This window comes from Vipera berus, assembly GCF_964194415.1.
Source record: "Vipera berus genome assembly, chromosome: 4".
Taxonomy (NCBI): Eukaryota; Metazoa; Chordata; class Lepidosauria; order Squamata; family Viperidae; genus Vipera; species Vipera berus.
This window is the reverse complement of record NC_138206.1, coordinates 37092465-37114406: the sequence shown is the minus strand read 5'-3', so window position 1 is coordinate 37114406 and position 21942 is coordinate 37092465. Positions and strand designations below refer to the sequence as shown.

Genomic DNA, 21942 nt, shown 5'->3' with positions numbered 1-21942 from the left:
CACTTTTGAGAAACTGGAATATGTGAAATAACAACAGATTGTTCATTAAGATTCAATTGACAAATTATATACCGGTAATTCCATCTATGAATTTTTATGTTTTGTAGATAGTTCCTATTGAACATAAGCTGGCAGTTTTGTGTTCTTTAAAGTGAAATTGCTAGTGGCACTAACTTAATAAAGCATTCTGAAAAAGTTACCAACTTACTAAAACACAGATAATATGGAGCTTTTATTAATAGCCCACTTCCTATATTTTCTGCATTACCACTTTTGTTTCAAATCCAGGGAGAAACTAAATGAGAATGCCATTGTATAAATTCAGAGGATAAATTTAACAATGGCTATTTTTCTATCATGATACTTCTAAAGTACATTTCAACAATTATTGTTGGACAATACAAATGGGAAAAAGCTATTATGCTCATGTCTTGCGGGTAGAATGTCTGGTCTTCTATATAGTCCAACTACAGAACTTGCTTTCTTTTTATGTGCTTGCAGATTATTAAAATTTTACCCATGGCTGACTTACACATTTTCCTCTTCAATTAAAATAGTCAAAAAATATTTGTACTAAGATTTTTTAACCTCATTATTAAAAAAACTTTTTTTGTGCAACTTAGTGTAAATTATGTAAAATTTAACTATATAAGTGGTTTCCAAAAGTATTTTAATACATCATATTTAATAATTTATGCCAAAATACTTGACACTATTTTTCTATATTATTCTAGTTTTCCCAACCTATTCCACTTGCTGAATATGTTTTATTTTATATGCATTTTAATCGTTTATGCATATGACCTACATTCAAGAAGTTAATTTAACAAAAGATTTATTTGACACAACTATTCATACTTACAATAATTTTCTCTATTTACACCAAACATACATTAAGAAACACTGCAACATTGAACATTGTAAATCAATGAATCTGTTCATAATCAACTGTAAAACTCTTGATAAATTTAACAAATTATAAAAAACGGAGAATATTGGGTACTTTTAGATTTTTGTGTTACAAAACAGCATTTAGAGGGCATACAGAGCATATTACAATGGAGATGTTCCTAGGACCACAAGCTATGTTCAAATCCAAAGCAGGAAAAAAAAATCCCTCAAAACAAAATCTAAAACCAAATTACTGCCTCCTCCAACCAAGCAGTTTAGAATCCACTGTTAGCTTAAACATCTGACCAAAGGCTAACTTTGATTAGAAACAAGCTCTTCAGTTGGATGAAAAATCAGATTAAGTAATTACAAAAAACTCACTTGAGTTCACAGGAAATATGGTGTAATAATTTAACTTCCAAAAACAATGGAATCAGAGATTTTGGTTAAATAAAATGTTAACACTTGAATTATCAATGTGAGAGATATGTGTAAAAAACCAGTTTAATGAATAACTACTAAGCTGTAGTCACATTTTAACTACTGCAGTCACATTTTTAAAGACATAGCAGCCAAATCACAGTGTACTGTCAAAACCCTTACTATGATTGCTGAAAAGCTCTACAATACTGTGGATCTTTTTGTAATGTTTATAATACTCCAAGTATATATTGGAAAACAGTTGCTAAGCAGCACTATTTTTTCATATATTCATGCTGTCAAATTCAACTAATATGTTAAAGTTACTTCAACCTCTTTAAACACATTCACCTTTTCAGTTTTATAATTAATGAAAAGAAAAATCCCACTGATTTCAATGGATTTTGTTTCTAAGCACATATGCGTAAAACTATTCGATTCTTATTGGTTGCACTGCATTATCCTCTGTACAATGAATTATATTCTAAATCTATTGACAGAATTTTTTAAACACCAGAGTTACTCTTTCTCAACAGATCATACATCCCTTTTGTTATATGTATTTGCTACTCCCATCTATTCAATTTGTTAGGTTAATAGTAAGCTTCCACAACATTTTTGAAACAACAGACATTTCCCCAAATGTCTCATAGGAAATACACTATTAGGAAAGAATGTTTTCTCTTTAAGCAATATTGTTTGTGTTGCCTTTTCATTCTTTTTCAAAATATCCAGAATTGCAGCTTACCATATACATAAGTTACTCTTGCATTTAAAGTTGCCTCTCCTCTTTAAGAACTCTATAGCCCATGTATTTCTTGAAACACCACCAAATTCTGTGATAACTCAATGTTTATTTCTTAAAATGCACCTTCATTGAATGTAGAAGTTGCATCTGAGATTCAATGCAATTATAGGTTTGTGCTTAACAAATATTCAGTAGAATCGTGAGGGAAACTTAGTCTTTCCTGAACAATATTTAAGGAAAACCATTTGATTGAAACAATATATAATAAACCTTAAGAAAGGGATTGTTCTGGAAATTTAAGTAAAAGATTTGAATTCTTGTATTCCATTGCTTGGAAATAAGATGCAGTGTAAAAATATATATATAATGTTCCTGTTACATTGCAAGTTCTGTTCATTGAAATGTCCATTGCAGCAGGTTCAGTGCAACAAGTCATCTGTAAAAGGTACAGTATCTAATTATGGCAAGGCTCAAAAATGTAGAGGTATTACATTCTGTGCAGAAAACCTAATAAAGCTTTGAAAAAACTGTGCCATCAGATTATTTCATATCGTAAGTCATTTCTGTAAACAAAATGTGCCTTAGATCAGCTGATTCCGAATCACCATCATGTTGCCATTAAGTAGAACTATAGTTATGAAAGTTCTATCAAAGTAATTTTTCTCATAAATTTACAATAACAACACAGCTGTTTCAATTCAAACTTTTTATAAGAATTTCATTTTTTAAATGTAGCAGGTTGTTCTTATCTTGTGCTATATGCCAAATAGAGCACTATATTTAAATTCACTTTTATGAAAGACAGTAGTACAGCATTGAAAAAAAATCATAAAGCAGCTTCAGTACACTTAAATGAGGTTTTTACATTTCATTTGTCAAGTTAGAATATAAAAAGCTTGAAAATCAACTTGGAAAAGCTTATTCCTCAAGAAAAAGTATAAACAATCTGAAAATGATCAGCTAATGAAGGAACTTTATATAAAGTCAAGACATGAAAGTGGATGTTACTGTTACACATACCACTCCTTTCGAGATATTACAGAGCCATCTACATGTGAAACTAAGTCATCTTCATTTTCATCATAACATTCATCACCCAAGTATTTCATTCCCAGAGTTCCACTTTCATAGTAATCCATTGGTCTTTCATACCTGTCCTGGTATCTGTTAATAGTATCTACTTTGTTCCAGTCTGTTTTTTCAGTTTCTCCCATGTAGTCTTTAGTTAAGAGACTGTTCACAGGATGTTTTATTTCTTTTTTCACACTGTCAGGGTAGGAATCCACATCCTCAACCTGCAGGGTATCTATCTGGGACTCCTTTTGCATATCTGATGGTGGAATGTAGTTCTTAGCGAAGTAGTCACCACGGAACGTCCTCCTTCTCCTATACCAGACAGCTCCAACCAGGACACATACAAGTATCAGGAAAAGAGCCCCGCCCACTGCACTACCGATGATGGTGCCCCAATTGTCTTCCTGAATTTCTGGCCATGGTGATGTTGGAAAAAGCTTTAGTTTTGGTTGAGTTGCTAAACCTGTGTTGCCATCAGTTGAAGGAAGCCATGGAATCGTGAATGGTGAAGTGGTAGTAGTGGGAGGATCTAATGAAAGAGCAAAGAGATACACAAGACAGAAAAGGCAGAAAATGTCAATGCAAACTATTTTAAGTTAAGAGCTGATAAGAAAGCACAGTTGATGAGTAAGAAAGTGTACTTTAACATAGTTTTTCATTCTTCATTATATTATAAAACTATTTACCATTGGTGTAAAATACAATTATGTATAGCTTCTGGATAATATATATATAAATTATAAATATATAATTAAAATAATTTAATATGGCAATGCTTCCATGTAGTTTAGTAGCAAACATGGAACAATTCCATTCCTTATTATTCTAGTCAGAGTTCAAAAGAAACTAATGAATGCCCTCATGGATTAGATATTCCTCAGAAAATATTAAAGAATGAAAAACTAAAAAATAAACTGCATGCTAAGTTAGCTAGATATAATTTAAACCTTGCCTCCAAAATATAGTATGATTTATAGTTAGGATTTAGAAATCGGTGTATTAATGGTTCCTTGCTTATTGCAATGCTTCGGATATTCTTGCTGTCTGCTTAAATAGTTAATCAAACACGAAAACTAAACTTTAGAAATAATTCTAAAATTAAAATAATTTTTAACTTTTATATGAAACGTATGTAATGTCTACCTGACATAAAACATAGACTTTTCTTCTAGTATGGGAATGTTGTTTTAACCTAGGAAATACATATAATCAATGTGGAGTATCAGCATTGCTCAGGTTGATCAGGGACTAATTGTGCAAACTGAGTGCAAATTTAAATTGAGCTATTGGAATTCTTTGCTGTATATAGATGATAAGTTAAAAGCTGAAGATGTAAACTAGAAGCTATGCATATGAAGCAATAGCTCTGTTGTAACACTATATGACAAAAGAACTTTACTTTTATTAGTCTATGTTTATGACATTACCAATGTATGCAGAAAAATGGGTTAAAAATATGCTAAACATGCCAGGAAGTTTTGGATCTCTAGTATCTATTGAATATTAACAATTATGATTATGTGAAAATAAATTATACATATTATGGAAAGTGCAAAAGTTAAAAAAGAGGATGGTTATTTAGAGAGTTTTTAAAAGATTTCTGAGCAGCTGCATATTATTAACTGTAGAAAGCTGTTAGTAAGTGTTAAGAATAATTTTTAAACCACATTCAAAGGTATCATTAGCAATGTAGGCAAGACAAAATCTAAGCTCAATGTAAGAAACTAAGGTATTTTAATTACTCAGATGATTATAATTGAAATTAACATATACTGAATATTTCAATTAATCCAATTCAATATTTCATTTAATTGAACAGCCTTTAGAGCTTATTTTTGAAATGCCTTGCTATCAAGTTAAAAAATACTGTTAGGTCTATAGCATATATAATTTATCCTTATTATGTAATTTGTTAAATTAATTATGCCCATATTAAATGAAAAATAAAACAGATGAACAAACATACTACAGAGATAAATGGATGGATCTATAACATGTTTAGCTTTAAAAAGTGAAATCCACTGATTCCCATTACTATCTTACAACTGAAAAACAAACAAAAACTCAAACCCTAACCTTTTGCATTTTCTTAAAACAAAAAGATCTCAAAGGTTGTCTCAAGAAAAATTACATAATAATGATCTTATGAAAACAGTATTTATCACATGGTTCATCATTGCTAACAGTCTTTAAACAACCAAAATGATACCTATATATACGGATATATTGTATATAGTACAAATGTAGACTAAATGAAATTGACTATATTATTGGAGCAAGGAGATGAAAACACTAAGTTATAACAGTCAAGACATTGCAGGGTTGACTGTAGAACAGATCATGAACTATTTATATACAAGTTTCAACAAGATACCCACCATTTTCAAGGAGAACATAAGAAATTGTTTCAAAGTCCTGATTCTCACTGATGGTCAATTAAAGAACAATATGAAAAGAGATGGCCAAAAAGCAAGAAATAAAATAAAGCAAGAATAGAAAGTAGAAATTGCCAAGAAGAGAAGCCAAAGCTAAGGAAGACAAAGAACTCAGGAAGCAACAAAGCAAAATATTTCAGAGTGTTGTCAGAAAAATAAGAAAAAATTGCAATGACATCTGTAAAGACATTTATTATGGGGGGAAAAACCTAGAAAAACAAGAACATTCTTGCATAGTGATTGCAAGATCAGGAGGAGTTCCAGCCTCTAATTGGTTTGTTAAAGGATGCCAATGGACAGATAGTAACTGATTCAAAGAACAACAAACTAAGATAGGAGTCTACTGAAATTCTGTATAGTAGAGATGTCAACGTTCAAGATAAGTTAGAAGATATTCCCTATTTATATGATCTTCTAATAGTATCTAATAGTATTTATATGATCTTCTAGTAGTAGAAGATGAGGTCAGATAGCATTATCAATTTGAAGGAGGTAAAAATTAATGGAATATTTACAAAATTACAGCAAATAACACAAGAAGAATCTATAATTTCAAAGCAAATTAAGTCAGCAAATGTCCAACAGCCTGAAAGAGATCGGTCTATGTACCAATCCAAAGAGAGATTTAACAGTGCATGCAGACTATCACATAATATTTTTAATTTTACAGGCAAGCAAAATAAGGCTTAGGATTCATCAATGCAAATTAGAGCCCTACATGGAAATAAGAGTGGCCAGAAATTTAGGGTGAAACTATATTGCTGATGGACATTAGATAATCAATAAAGTCAAAGAATACTAAAAAGAATTCAAATACATGCTTCATTGATTATAGAAATTATAGAAAGGCTTTTAATTGTGTGAACCCTGTCAAGTGTGAAATGTCCTCAGGAAAATGGAATCAAGAAGCAAGACAAAAAGAATACTGACATTTTTGAATTTTGGAGAAAACTAACACCAAAAGCAAGAGAGTATAGTGAATAGCCAAGGAAAGAAATACATAGATTTTAGAACACTCAAGGCACAAATAATTAGGCTCAAATTATATTTTGTACACATTATGCAGAGACGCTCCCATTGAGAACATTGTATTGCTAGGAGAGAGAAATAAAGCCCAGCTAGGATGGACGTGGTTAGTGATAATGAGCATGTTTTGGGGAAAAGCCAGGTTGGGGAGCCATCATTCTGGAGAATGTCTATCTATGTGCTTACCTCTTTTGAAGGTCTTTCTATATGACCAATAAGAGTTAACATCGATCAGATGGAACATAATCAATCAATTAGGGCACTAATACACTTTTATTATACCAAAAGTGTATATTGTTAAGAAAGCAACTACTTCCTATTCTTATATACAGCTCACATATGAAAAATTGGATAGGTAATGCAAAATGAAAGCCTGGATAGCTAGCCATTGTTTCCTACCAGTTTCTATTAGAATCAGAGACTAAATGAAAGCAACAGAATTATGGCGCCTAATAGATGAATAATGTACTGTGGAGTGACTTCCTGGAAAAGAAAGCCATTTGAAAGACAGAAGGACAAAAAGCAAAAATGTCTTCCTCTATTTGTCATCATGATCCTTTGTGACTTTTAATATGGTATGATATGCATACTTGACAAATAAGAATAGTGTTTCATGCTTATGAGATAAAGTAGATCATAAAAACTTGTGATACAGTAGATATTATTTTAAGGAGCTCAAGAGTGTCTTTTTGTTATTTATAAATTGCCCCTTTAGAACTTGTTTGTGAAGTCCTTTTCATGGATTATTTTGTTTTGTCCCATTCCCTTATTTCCCCCCCCCATCAGTTATTCAGAATATATTTTACATATAGGAATTGCTATGACTTCTGTTAATATGAGGGGTATTTATTGCTCTGTAAATTAAGTGAAAAAACAAATATGTAAATTATTTTTCATTTTTACTGTAAATTGCTTTGTCTATAACACAGAATTATTTTAGATATGTGGTAGGGTAAGTTATCCTAATGATTTCAATAGCACTTATATACCACTTCATAGTGCTTTACAAACCTAAGTGGTTTACAGTCAGCAAACTGCCCCCAACAATAACTCGTGGGTCAAAATCAGGCTCAGCATCACACAGATACTGTGAAACCTCATTCCTGATTAAGAAACCTGGATGCAGGCACACCTGACTTATAGTTCAAAATTTTTAAAAGGAAGAAGTGTTAAACAATGGGGAAGGAGGCTACTGGACATTTTCTGGAGTTGAATTTGTATGGTGAGGACTGGAGATATTGTGTATCAAAAAAGAAACGGAAGATGAACTGTTATGATGCAACAGGAACAAGCAGGACGAGAGATTTACAAAGATGTTTAACCCGTGGAAAGGACTACAACTTAAAAAAAATATTTATGAGAAAAGACCAAAAAAAATGTGCCAGAATTCCCAAAGCTCAAGAAGCAATGTTTCCCTCTTCTGTTCCCTTTCCACTGCCATCTATTAGTGACCCTCTAAGTCAGGGGTCTTCAAACTTGGCCCTTTTATGACTTCTGGACCTCAACTCACAGAATTCCTCAGCTAGGCACACTGGCTGAGGAATTCTGGGAGTTGAAGTCCACAGGTCATAAAAGGGCCATGTTTGAAGACCCCTGCTCTAAGTAAAAGTACTGAGAGAAGCTGCTTGAGTAAGGGAGGAAGCGAAATAGAAAAGTCTCTAAACAGCTCTATTTAAGGTTGTATAAAACTGTGATATATACCGTATATACTTGAGTATAAGCCGAATTTTTCAGCCCACTTTTTGGGCTGAAAAAGTCCACTTCGGCTTATACTCCAGTCAACAACAAAAAAAAAGAACTTCTACCCCCGTTTGGAGAGCTGCTGCTTTCATCAAACATGAACGAAGGCAGCAGCTCTCCAAACGGGCTGCGGCGGTTTGGAGAGCTGCGCGCGCAGCTCCGCCGCCACCTCTGCAAGCCTCCGCTAAGAGAATGGGGCGGTGGAAGCTTGCCACCCATTTTCTCGGCGAAGACTTGTTTCGGGGGATCCAGCTGAGCAGCTGAGAGAAAGGGGCGGCAGAAGCTGCATCCCCCGAAAGAAGTCTTCGTCGCTGAGACAATGGGCGGCAAGCTTCCCCACCCCACACTTCACGGAGCGCTCCAACGCCTTGTTCTCTTGCTGTTTCTCCCCATCCTCACTCCTACCCACAGGGGCTCTCTGCCTCTTCTACTACTTCTTTTTCTTTCTTTCTTTTTTGCTGAGGTGTGCGTCTCTCTCTCTCTCTCTCTCTCTCTTTCTCTCTCTCTCTCTCTCTGTGTGTGGTGTGTTATCTCGAACCAGATGGGATGGCAAAGTCAAATGCAAATGGGGATCTTGCAGATCTTGCCCTGCCTTTCCCCCCACGGTTACCTTCTGTTCTTGATGAGCTCACGAGTGCTCAAGGACAAAATAGGGCTGGGCAGAGCCGGCAGTTAAAAATAGGATGCAGATAAAAGGAAAGGTAAGGAGGGGTTCAGGTTGAGAGGAGAGGCTGCGTAGCATTAGTGTAACTCCTGTTTGGGCTGACTGGGTTGCCTCCGATGGGCTCTGACAGTGGAACAGAATGGAATAGAAAATATGGAATGGATTGGAACAGAATGTAGAACAGAACAGAACAGAACAGAACAGAACAGAATAGAATAGAAAATGGTAATAAGAATAGAATAGAATAGAATAGAATAGAATAGAATAGAATAGAAATATAGAAAGTGAATAGAATAGAATAGAATAGAAATATAGAAAGTGAATAGAATAGAATAGAATAGAATAGAATAGAAATATAGAGTGAATAGAATAGAATAGAATAGAATAGAATAGAAATATAGAAAGTGAATAGAATAGAATAGAATAGAAATATAGAAAGTGAATAGAATAGAATAGAATAGAATAGAATAGAAATATAGAAAGTGAATAGAATAGAATAGAATAGAATAGAGAATGGTAATAAGAATAGAATAGAATAGAATAGAATAGAATAGAAATATAGAAAGTGAATAGAATAGAATAGAATAGAATAGAATAGAATAGAATAGAATAGAATAGAATAGAATAGAAATATAGAAAGTGAATGGAATGGAATAGAATAGAATAGAATAGAATAGAATAGAATAGAATAGAATAGAATAGAATAGAATAGAATAGAATAGAATAGAATAGAGCTGGAAGGGACCTTGGAGGTCTTCTAGTCCAGCCCCTTGCTCAAGCAGGAGGACCTATACCAGTGGTGGTGAACCTATGGCACGCCTGCCAGAGGTGGCACTCAGAGCCCTCTCTGTTGGCACGTGCGCCACCACCGCTGCCAGCAGCAGGTCCTTGTTGGTTGGTGGACTGGAAGAAAAGGGAGGGGGAAGCATTTTACATGCGTGCATGCGCGCACGGGGCCACGAGCAGGCACATGCTGCAAAGGGGGCGGGGCTAGTGCCTGCGTGATACTCACTAGCCCAGCCCCGTTCTCACGTGATGCGGTGCCTTGTATCTGCACCCTGCGGCACGGCGGTTGGCGTTTTTGTGCCTTGCGGTACGGTGGCCCATTTTTTGCTCCCCCTTTTTTTTCGTGCCAGAGGCGGCACTCAGAGGCGCCTCCCTGTCCCCTCCCCCGAGGGCACCAGAATGCCGATGCTGCCTTGGCACTTTGTGATAAACAAGTGGGTTTTGGCTTGCGGTTTGGGCACTCGGTCTCTAAAAGTTTCGCCACCACTGACCAATACCATCTTAGACAGGTGAATGTCCAGTCTCTTCTTAAAAACCTCCAGTGATGGAGCACTCTTGATTTCTGGTGGCAAGCTGTTCCACTGGGCAGCTGAGAGAAAGGGGCGGCAGAAGCTGCATCCCCTGAAAGAAGTCTTCGCCGAGAAAATGGGCGCTGAGACGCCTCATTCTCTCGCTCAGCGGAGACTTCTTTCGTGAGATCCAGCCTCTGCCGTGCTGCACCGAGAGAACAGCAAGCCGCCCCATTCTCTCGGCGGAGCACTCCACCGCCCCATTCTCTCGGCGGCTTGCCACCCCGTTCTCTCATCTCAGCAGAGACGTCTTTCGGGGGATCCAGCCTCCAGCTGCTGCATTTCCCAGCCTCGGCTTATACTCGAGTCAATAACTTTTTCCAGTTTTTGGGGGTAAAATTGGGGGTCTCGGCTTATACTCGAGTCGGCTTATACTCAAGTATATACGGTAGTTTGTTACGCCAAGGTCACTTTTATCTATTGAAAATACACACAATTTACTTACTTAAAAACACCACAAAAATAACCACTGCAATTTAGAAAACCAGGGGCTAGGTTATCTAATGAACCATCTTCATTCAGTTACATCAATTCAGGCAGTGAAGAAGGTATGTGGCGGACCCATCAGCCAAATAGTGAGGGAAGAGAACTTTCTAGCAGCTGTTGCTCCTCTCCTGGCCTTCCGTAAAGGCGTAAAAACATGGCAGATGCACACACAGCTGTGAGGTTGATTGGTGCCATCAAAGCCCTTCCCCCGTCTTTTAATAATTTAACATCCATTGCCTCTTTCAAATTTCACATACTCTTTTAAATGTTATACTTTTAATATTTTAGTGTACATTTCCCAGAGTTCTTCTGTGAGGAAGATGGGCAAACAAATTAATAAATATATAAATAGTACGTGGTTCTGAATAGGAATTCATCTATATGCATAAAACAGAGGTACGATTATGCAAATAATCTCTGCCATACTTAAATCTAAGGTTAAAAAAGAGAAGAATGCATGCTTGGTAGACAAATGGGCGGCATGCAAATTTCAGTGTAATAAATAAATGGGGACAGCAACATACCTAGAGCATACAAATACTCCTTTTCAAAATCTTTCTTCAAGAGATTAGCTAGCCTATGTAGGATTTTTCATCATTATGGAAACAGACTTATGCTTAAACAACTGAATTTCCCATTATTATCTCCTTGTCCATTCTGAGAATACTAGTCTATTACAGGGAATCCTCTAACTTACTAGAGCAGATTGGAAATGCAAAGAATATGGTGGAAATTAAAATGCTGTTTCATATTTAATGTATTTAATATCCTATTATTATACACTGATAGTAGATAGTAGTAGCTATCTAAGAATGGGTAACATATCCAAAGTCAGAATTTCATAACTGCCACCCAAATTGAAATAATAAATAAATGAGATTCTAATCTGGGACCATTTCCCATTTTCTATACTAGAAAAAAGTCATGTTCACTTTTTATATGTAAAATTTTACTAGCCCCATAAATATGATCTGTTTTAAATTATTTGATTTATAATTCATATTCAAGTTGCCATAATTATTAAATTATTAACAGATCAGGAACTGAAAAAAACACTTTTAAAATATTATTGAAATAACTTCACACAATTTCTTTGAGTAGAAGTGTTCCGCTCAACATTTTAAAAAAGATTTGTGCTGCAAACACTTAAATTTTAATTAAATTGAAACATTTGATTTTATTATAGATCTGCAAGAATATATGTTATAAATTTAACTAAAACATTAATAGAAATCTTAACTCTAATTAAAAAAACCTTAGTTATACAATTATTCTTTAACATTTCAGGAATTACCTATGAAGATATTTATCCTTCCCTCCAAATAAATTTCCAAGAGAGATTCAGAAGGACATTGAAGTGTACAATATAAAAGCAGCAGCAAACAGACAAGACAAAAAGATCACATAAAAATTAAGTAAACAGGTCACAAGAATAGATCTACTGGATTAGGTCAAAGGTTTAAGATACATTGCCTTTGATTCAAGAAGCAGAACACAGCCATTATAATCAGAACTGTTTAATAATGAAATGTCATTAAGGGAACTTAGCTTCAAATTAATATGGAGAGGTAAAAGAGAGGGGGGAAACCCCTTCCCACTCACTGTAAATAAGCCATCATTTTCTAATTTAAATTCATGTATTGTAGCTTTTTTTAAAGAAAGAGTAGAGAAAGAGTAAAGAAAAAGTAGCCTTGCATTATTTTTATTTCCCACTTCTTTATGAAAGAATGCTTGCTGACTTTGCAGCTAATATCACAGAATCATTTTCTCAATTGATCCTTTCTGCTCTTGTATCACTAATGTATTATCTCCATATTTTAAATTCCTAAAGACATTACCACGCATGGAAGCTGATTCAATCATCTTATCACGCATTAAGGGATGCTTCTGGCTTTCAACATTTTTTTGGCTTACAGATGTGAAAGCCTTATTTTCATCATCCCAGCAGAGGGGATGCTGTTAAAAGAGCAACAGGGAAAGATTTCTGTGATTCCTTATCTTTACTATGTAAAGAGTGGGACTAGAGCCCAATTATGTTTTTGATGGCATCATTTACTACGTGATGTTTTTAGGTCTGGCTTAGCAGTAATGGATCTCTTTTTTGATTTAATGGAAAATGATGTTAAATTATTTCAGTCTGGTGACATATAAAACCCAGGGAAGCTCACCCACTCTTACTATTGGATTTGCATTTTGAAATAGTCTATAATTCTTTCTCTGGTCTCATGTTTTGCTTATATCTCACTGGGAAATAGAATAGACGAGATAGATGCTGATTTGAGCAAACAGGAAGAACTACTAGAAAAAAATGTTAATACAGTTTAAAATTTTAAAGGATATTATTGAACAATACATTACATTATATCCAGACTTTATGGATGAAAATTCCGCACATAATTTTTCTTTGTCTAACTTTCAACTCATGCACAAAGTCACTTTCTAGATAGGCAGAAAATTGGTGGAAAGGATCATGCTGTTTTCATGAGACATATACCTTATTTGTCTGGAATCTAAAATAAATCATTAACTTGAAGATTTAGCACAGGTTCAAAATATTTTGAATTATGGTATGTCATTTTTTACAACAGTAAAATAGATCAACTGTATATCCCTTCAAATATGTAAAATATTTTATTTTTATATGTGCAAAATTCTGCATGTTTGGAAGTTGAAAGTCCTCTTTTTAGTCTAAAAGGCCATTCAAATATTGTCTTGAGCATAGAATAAATCAGTTTGAAACTGAAATGCTTCCATAATATTTGAAATGACTCATTTCATGTTCATGCTCATTTTCCACACCCAATTATCCCTATATTTACTTAAGTAGTGGAGCTGAAACTGAAATAGACTGGATTCTTAGCAATTGAAGTAAAGACAGAATTAACTCTTGGTACTAATCTCTCTCATTTCATATTTCAAGTAGCCTTATGCTACACTAGCTTTCTATTCAGAGTATACACACCATTTGCGATCTGCTTCTTGTACCAGTACTGTAACGATAATTATAGCAATTCTGTCAATGTTGTGTAGATATACACATATCTTTTTATCATATTTTTTGTTCAAATAAACCAGAAGTCATGCAAGTAGAACAGAGTTCCTGGCATTTAATTTCATTTAATGTATAAATAATTTGGTAGTTTTGTTTTTCAGGCCAATGTATAAAATTTTAAATAATTCTTTGATACAATGTATTATTTGTTTTGATACAATGTATTATTTGTTTAGAGGGACGTGGTGGCTCAGTGGGTTAGGACGCTGAGCTTGTCGATCAGAAGGTCGGCAGTTTGGCGGGTCGAATCCCGAGTACCGCGTAACAGAGTGAGCGCCTGTTACTCGTCCCAGCGTCTGCCAATCTAGCAGTTCGAAAGCACATAAAAATGCAAGTAGAAAAACAGGGACCACTACAGTGGGAAGGTAACAGTGTTCCGTGCGCCTTTGGCGTCTAGTCATGCCGGCCACATGACCACGGAGACGTCCTCGGACAAGCGCTGGCTCTTCAGCTTTGAAACGGAGATGAGCACCGGCCCCTAGAGTTGGAAACGACTAGCACGCATGTGCGGGGGATCCTTTACCTTTACCTATTATTTGTTTACTTCCCTTGTTTATCTGCTACTTCCTATAAAACATTTTAAATAAACGAAAAATAATTGCAATATACTGAAGAATATCAAACATAAATATAGAGCAAAACATTAAACATATTTAAAATAAAAGATCTGAAAAGAAATTTGTTTTTGCCTTTCAACAGGAAGGGCTAGGTGAAAAAACCCAGATCTTTGGCAGATAAGTAAATTATGGAGTAGGGTCCATATCTTGAAAAATGTTTTTAAAAATCAACTATATTAGACAATACTGATAGAACATTTAAGAAAAAAGTAAAATGTAAAAGGCAAAGGGGGGAAAATAACCAAAGGGGAGGGGAAAAACTTACCTAATATGTAAATAGTCTTTTGATCACTTTTTTGACCAAGTGAATTGGTCACTTTACAAATGTAAGTTCCAGTATAATTGTAAGACAAAGGACTGTTGAAATGCAAAGTATTGTTGAAAGGCTGTAATCCCTCAGGCCAATGTCCATCCAGCCTGAATTGTAAAATATTTAGAGCAATATGAGCATTTTGCAAATATTTCATTTGGAATATTGATTATTCTCATTTTCCAAAACAGAAATATATTCACTTTCATGAAACCAATGATTGTAACCACTAAATTTTATGTTACTAACAAAAGAATTCAACAGAATCATTAGTTTGTCATGAAATAATACAGGACAAGCAAGTGCTATTCACAAAGATGTCTAATCACTTCCAGAAGTGTTATCTAGAGTATATGATGGGTACACCAAAGGGAACACGAAAAATTATACAAAAACATAATGTATAAAACCTTGTTAATGGAAACCAAACTACATATTTTACATATTTTAAGAAGCATCTTTATAGTTAGTTATTACAGCATTCATATTCTGAAATCTGTTCCTCAGCATATATTGGTATGGATGTATATGTATATGCATATACACATATTATCTAAAGGATAGGAAAACATATTGAAAAAAGAAGAAACCATGCTAGCAAGTCTTTCATAGAAATCTGACACAGAGTAAGGGGCAGTCATGGTTAGGTGGGCTTTTGCACAATTCTGTGCCAGTTGCACCCATTCTTTGACCTAGGAGCTCTGCTCGCAATATGTTACCAATGTGGGCCCTCAATGGCAGGCCTTTTCTGTTGTGGTGCCCACATTATAGAATCTCCCTTAAGACCTGTTATGCAGCAAAGCTGGCGACCCCAGGGGATAGGCAAACTTGTGAAGTGGCTCTGATGCTAATTAACTTTCCTCCGTCTATTATTTTTGTTTCTTAATTAATTCTGCTTTTATAGTTAATTTTTCAGATAGATGGATAGATAAGATAGATAGATAGATCTATTCCCTGGCTAGTTTCTGTATATAGAACATAATATATACAAAGATGCTTAAGCCAGGTTTGAATGGACCTATGGAGTGCTTTGGCTAACTGATAACAAGCTAAAAGCCACCACTTGAATGTTCCAAAGTGTGAAGGTCATTATTTTGAAAATGGCAACCAGGAGATACAAATTGATCTAACTTAGCTAAATTTAATTTATTTTAAGAATGACTTACCGACTCCATGTAAACTCCATTGGTAGTGGATTTGCATCAGCATTACACCTGAGTAAAACATTCTCTCTTCCAATATACCAGTTTCCATCATATCCTGTTACTGTAACCTCAGGAGAATCTACAAACATACATAATTATAAGCATTTCCATAAGCCATTATGGAAATACTTAAAATAAGTCCAGAGTAAAATATAAAGAGAAAGGCAATTTTAATGAAGAACGCTTCATTTTATAATTTCAAAGGCTACCAAATAATCTTTTATCTCTTAACTCCCTAAATCAAACTACCTATATCAATACTTCTATGATAAAAACATGTAAGTTGGTTCTTAACAATTCATAACTTTTAAAATGTGATATATAGAATTAAAAGTAGATTTTTTTTCACAGCAAGTCTTATAAAGTTGATCATGTTTTTATCAACACCTATGATAAAAAGGAAGCAGGTAGTGATTTTTTTATCTATAAATGAAAATAAGAAATTGATTGATAACTTAAGATTCAATTTTTACAATGCAAGGTCCAATATCAGCAGAAATAATTAGTTGTAGACAAATTATCTTCAGTATATGCTAAACAGTTTTATGTGTTTGTTCATAAGATATGTTCCATATTGTTACTTTCAAACACAATTTAACTTATCTAAGTAAACATTCTGAATCAATTTCATTAACTGAACACTTTTAAGATTTTAGTATGTTTGACCTGAATATTGCATCTCCAAATCTGGATAATTAGGGAATTAAAAGGACAGCTGTATGTTGATTTGCAAATTAATTCATAAGACGTAAAACAAAATATATACTCAAAAGCACATAAACATGTTTAAGAACATCAAAGAAGACAATTCCAAATGAAAGAATGGGAAATTCGTCATAGCCCCTATTATTACTGTGTTTACATGCCCATAATAAAATACACATTAAAAAGTCAGTTGAGTCAATTTTTATATAACTTAATGTTTATGTTTTAAAGATCCAGTTTGGTGTAGTGGTTACTGGGCTAAAAACTATTTTTAGGTACAAAGCCAGCTCAGTGACTTTGGGCCAGTTACTCTCTCTTAGCCCTAGGAAGTAGGCAATGGCAAATCACTTCCCAAATCTTGGCAAGAAAACTGCAGGAACTTGTCCAGGCAGTTTTCAGGTGTCAACAATGATTAAAAAGCATTAAATAATAATAATGTTTCAATACATTTCAGATCCATTTGAAGCTGATTTCATGTAAGATTATGCTAACATTCATAACTTGAAATAAATTTACAGAAAGAAAAGTGACAAGCAGGGTTGGCAAGTGAGGCCCTAAAATACAAACCTCCATTTTACAGTGCTTGAAACCTTCTCTGAACTACAATTGTTGAAAATCAGAAGGTCATCATCATTCTGATCCATGAAATGTATAAAAGAACAGATTGAACTTTGTGTTTGCATGTGTGTTATATTATCCTAAACTAAGAAAATATAGGAATGTTTTTCTCACACTCACTTGTAAAACATGACCCATGTCCAAGTCTGTCCCAAAAATATAGGTGTGCATACTGAAACAAAAAAAATATGTCCACCAATATATCATTACTTACATTGAATATCAAGCACATAAAGCATTCTTATCTCCTTTTCTAAGGCTGGGTGTCTCACAATACAAGCTATACGTCTTCCTCTAGCAAAGCGGGTAGGAATAAGCTTGTACTGGCTCTGCACTGTGACTGTTTCATTTGGATATGAAGTTGAAGTTGACTCCATTTCACCAAGTCCACCTTCCCAGACAACCTCTGCAGCTGGTTTTCCAGTAGCTGCAGTACAAATGGCTGCAACTGTCTGATTGGCACCATCTATTAACGGATTTGGTCCCTTTGTTAAGCTCACAGTTGGTTCAACTACAGAAAAAAATACAAAAATAAAATAAAATAAAATACATTAAATACTTTGAAAACTTTTTAAAACAGAACATGTGGAACAATTTCCAGCTTCATAACATTCTCCTTTGACTGTAGTTTCTGTACTACAGAAACGAACCATCTTATAAGAAGTGGATGGGCAAAATGTTAACATTAGTTACATGACTATGGAAAGTTATACCATCCATAAGAGACCCATCTCCCTCTAAATTGATAAAAAATAGATAATGTCTTACAATATTCATATGATGATTCATATTATGGATATAGCTTTGGATAAACTAATCAATAATTCAAATTCTGTTAGATATTGAAAGGGCTCTGATGAGGCAGATTGAATTAATGATGGATTTCTCTCATCTTTTGTTCACTAGATTATAATCTGATATCTTCATCCTGTGACTAGAGTTATCTATCATCAATGGATTTGACTCTCAACCCTTCAAATTACATCTCACAAGGATTGTCCTCATCTACTTTATTCTTTAATTTGATTCTTGACTTCTCCTGTTAGACGGTGATATAGATGTGTGGTGGCATTTGACAAATATAAATTGCTCTTATTTGCCAGTAATATCTTGGCTATCCTTGGCAATTATATAATTAAACTTGTTGAAATACAACAATATTGTTTATATTCTGTAAAATATACTACTATTTGGAATAAATCTATAAATGCCATTCTTTGTATATATTATTGTAGGAGATTAGAATTTACAATTTCTATATATTCTATGGAGAAGCTCTATATAGTCAGTAAAAACAAGACCAGGAGCTGACTGTGGCTCAGACCATGAGCTTCTTGTTGCAAAGTTTAGGCTTAAACTGAAGAAAGTAGGCAAAAGCACTAAGCCACTCAGGTATGAACTAAATCATATCCCTGATGAATATACAGTAGAGGTGACAAATAGATTTAAGGAATTAGATCTGATAGACAGAGTACCTGAAGAACTAAGGACGGAGGTTCGCAACACTGTACAAGAAGTAGCAACTAAAACCATCCCAAAGAAAAAGAAATGCAAGAAAGCAAAATGGCTATCTGAGGAAGCTTTGCAAATAGATGAGGACAGGAGGGAAGCGAAACGCAAGGGAGAAAAAGAAAGATATGCCCAATTGAATGCAGAATTCCAGAGAATAGCTAGAAGAGATAAGAATGCCTTCTTAAATGAACAGTGCAAAGAAATAGAAGAAAACAATAGAATAGGGAGGACTAGAGATCTCTTTGAGAAAACTGGATCGATGAAGAGAACGTTTCATGCAAAAATGGGCATGATAAAGGACCAAAATGACAGGGACCTAACAGAGGCAGAAGAGATTAAGAAGAGGTGGCAAAATTACACAGAAGAACTATACAAGAACGAGCTTAACGTCCCTGATGACCACGATGAGGTGGTCACTGACCTCGAGCCAGACATCCTAGAATGTGAAATGGGTCTTAGGAAAGCTGAGCAACAACAAAGCTAGTGGAGGTGACAGTATTCCAGCTGAGCTATTCAAAATCTTAAAAAATGATGCAGTAAAAGTGCTACACTCAATTTGCCAGCAAATTTGGAAAACTCAACAGTGGCCACAGAATTGGAAAAGATCAGTTTACATTCTAATTCCAAAGAAAGGCAGTGCCAAAGAATATTCAAACTATCGCACCATTGCACTCATTTCACATGCTAGTAAAGTTATGCTTAAAATCCTACACGCTAGACTCCAACAGTATGTGGATCGAGAACTACCAGAAGTACAGGCAGGATTTCAAAGAGGCAGAGGAACTAGAGATCAAATTGCCAACATATGCTGGATCATGGAGAAAGCTAGGGAGTTCCAGAAAAACATCTACTACTGCTTCATTGACTATGCTAAAGCATTTAATTGTGTGGATCACAACAAACTGTGGCAAGTTCTTAAAGAGATGGGAGTACCAGACCATCTTATTTGTCCTTTGAGAAACCTATATGCGGGTCAAGAAGCAACAGTGAGAACTGGACACGGAACCACTGATTGTTTCAAAATTGGGAAAGGAGTCCGGCAGGGCTGTATACTGTCACCCTGCCTGTTTAACTTATATGCAGAGCACATCATGAGAAAGGCAGAGCTAGATGAATCAAATATTTCCGGGAGAAATATCAACAAACTAAGATATGCAGATGATATTGGCAGAAAGTGAAGAGGAACTAAAGAACCTCTTGTTGAGAGTGAAGAAGGAGTGAAACTAAACATTAAGAAAACCAAGATCATGGCATCCGGCCCTCTCAATTCCTGGCAAATAGATGGGGAAGAAATGGAGGTAGTGACAGATTTTATTTTCCAGGGCTCCAAGATCACCGCAGATGGGGACTGCAGCCAAGAAATTAAAAGACGCTTTCTCCTGGGGAGGAAAGCCATGGCAAATCTAGACAGCACACTAAAAAGCAGAGACATCACCCTGCCAACAAAAGTGCGTATAGTCAAGGCTATGGTCTTCCCAGTTGCAATGTATGGCTGTGAAAGTTGGACCATAAGAAAGGCTGAGCGCCAAAGAATTGAAGCCTTTGAACTATGGTGCTGGAGAAGACTCCTGCGAGTCCCTTGGTCTGCAAGGCCATCAAACCGGTCAGTCCTAGAGATCAACCGACTGCTGTTTAGAAGGCCAGATCCTGAAGTTGTAACTCAAATACTTTGGCCATCTAATGAGAAGGAAGTACTCACTGGAGAAGAGCCTAATGCTGGGAAAGGTTGAGGGCAAGAGAAGAAGGGGACGACAGAGAATGAGGTGGCTGGATGGAGTCACTGAAGCAGTAGGCGTGAGTTTAAATGGACTCCAGAAGATGGTAGAGGACAGGAAGGCCTGGAGGAATGTTGTTCATGGGGCTGTGATGGGTCGGACACGACTTCACAACTAACAACAACATATATTCTATAAAATTCTTGGATTCACTTCTCTTCAGAAGTTTATCACAAAATACTGAGTTAAGTAGACCCAAACATATCGATATAATTTCAGTGAAATTTAACTTAATGGTAATTAACTCCCATTAATTCTTTAAAGTAAGATTAATATTTAAGTGAATATTATATCAAAATTAACGTACTTTTAAAGAATTATTTCAGTGTTAATTTTCATTACATATTTCATACAGACTGATAGGGTAATGAAAATATTACAGCAGGCTAATGTCCCCAGAACATCTTTGACCAAACTGCAATTACTTAATGAGTATAGCAGCTATAGCCTGTCAGATTTTCAAGTATATCACTGGATTTTTTGTCATCAACTCTAACATTCTGGAATGAGACTTATTTTAATTATTTTCTTCTCTGGAAAATAAACATGTAACACCTTTGAAATCATGGTAGCTATTGCCAATTAAATATATTAAAATCAGAATTGCAATTTCTTGCTTTGAAAACTGTTACCATACTTGGTTATTGAGCTATTACAATTTGATTTTGGATCACATAAGAAGTTGACATTGTGGCATAACTTAAATCAGAAAACAGTGGAGAAGTTGTTCTACAATAATGGTTGTATTAAACAAAAGAATAATATTTTAAATTCAATGATTTTTTAATGTTTTTTATTGTTGTTTTGAGAAAGTTATCTTTTGGCTTTAATTTTCTTGCAGCATATGAATAGCAACACATATAATTAAAATGACACTAAATGAAAGAGGCTGGCCTAGATGCTTCCTATCTCACAGTTGAACAATTTGACTGTCAAGTTTCCTTTAATCCTAAGAAAAATAGTTTTAAATACAAGTTTAAGGACATAGAAATTATTTTGTAGTAAATAGGGCAGAATAGTAAATAGTAAAATTAATAGTAAAAGGGTGCTTAAAAGTTTGATTTTGGAGTGTTACAAATGTGCAGATGATTTAAAGTAAAATTTTGGAATTAATCATAAAAAGCCTCCCCATAGAAAAATGATTTTGTTTTGAATTCTCTTTAAAAATGATAGGAGGAAACTTTGAAGATTGGACCACAGAGTGAACTAGAAGGGACTGAAGATTACAATTAAAGGAAATAAATATTTAAATTTTTCTATATTGGATTTACAAAAAAGGCTTGTTAAAAAGAATTTTGTGAGGAGGGAC

The 21942-nt window shown here is 34.7% G+C and overlaps 1 protein-coding gene across 2 annotated transcripts in view; it reads right to left on the bottom strand.

Moving 5' to 3' along the window:
- Positions 1-2755: 2755 nt before the first annotated feature.
- NECTIN3 (nectin cell adhesion molecule 3) overlaps positions 2756-21942 on the bottom strand; it is a 56669-nt gene continuing 37482 nt past the window's right edge. For both annotated transcript variants that reach the window (XM_081327759.1, XM_081327760.1), the window contains 4 exons: positions 17561-17857; positions 15985-16102; positions 14774-14925; positions 2756-3662 (listed from right to left, as the gene is read on the bottom strand). In XM_081327759.1, coding sequence (XP_081183885.1) covers positions 3070-3662; positions 14774-14925; positions 15985-16102; positions 17561-17857 — 1160 coding nt within the window. In that variant the 3' untranslated portion in view covers positions 2756-3069. The remainder of the gene's footprint in view (positions 3663-14773; positions 14926-15984; positions 16103-17560; positions 17858-21942) is intronic.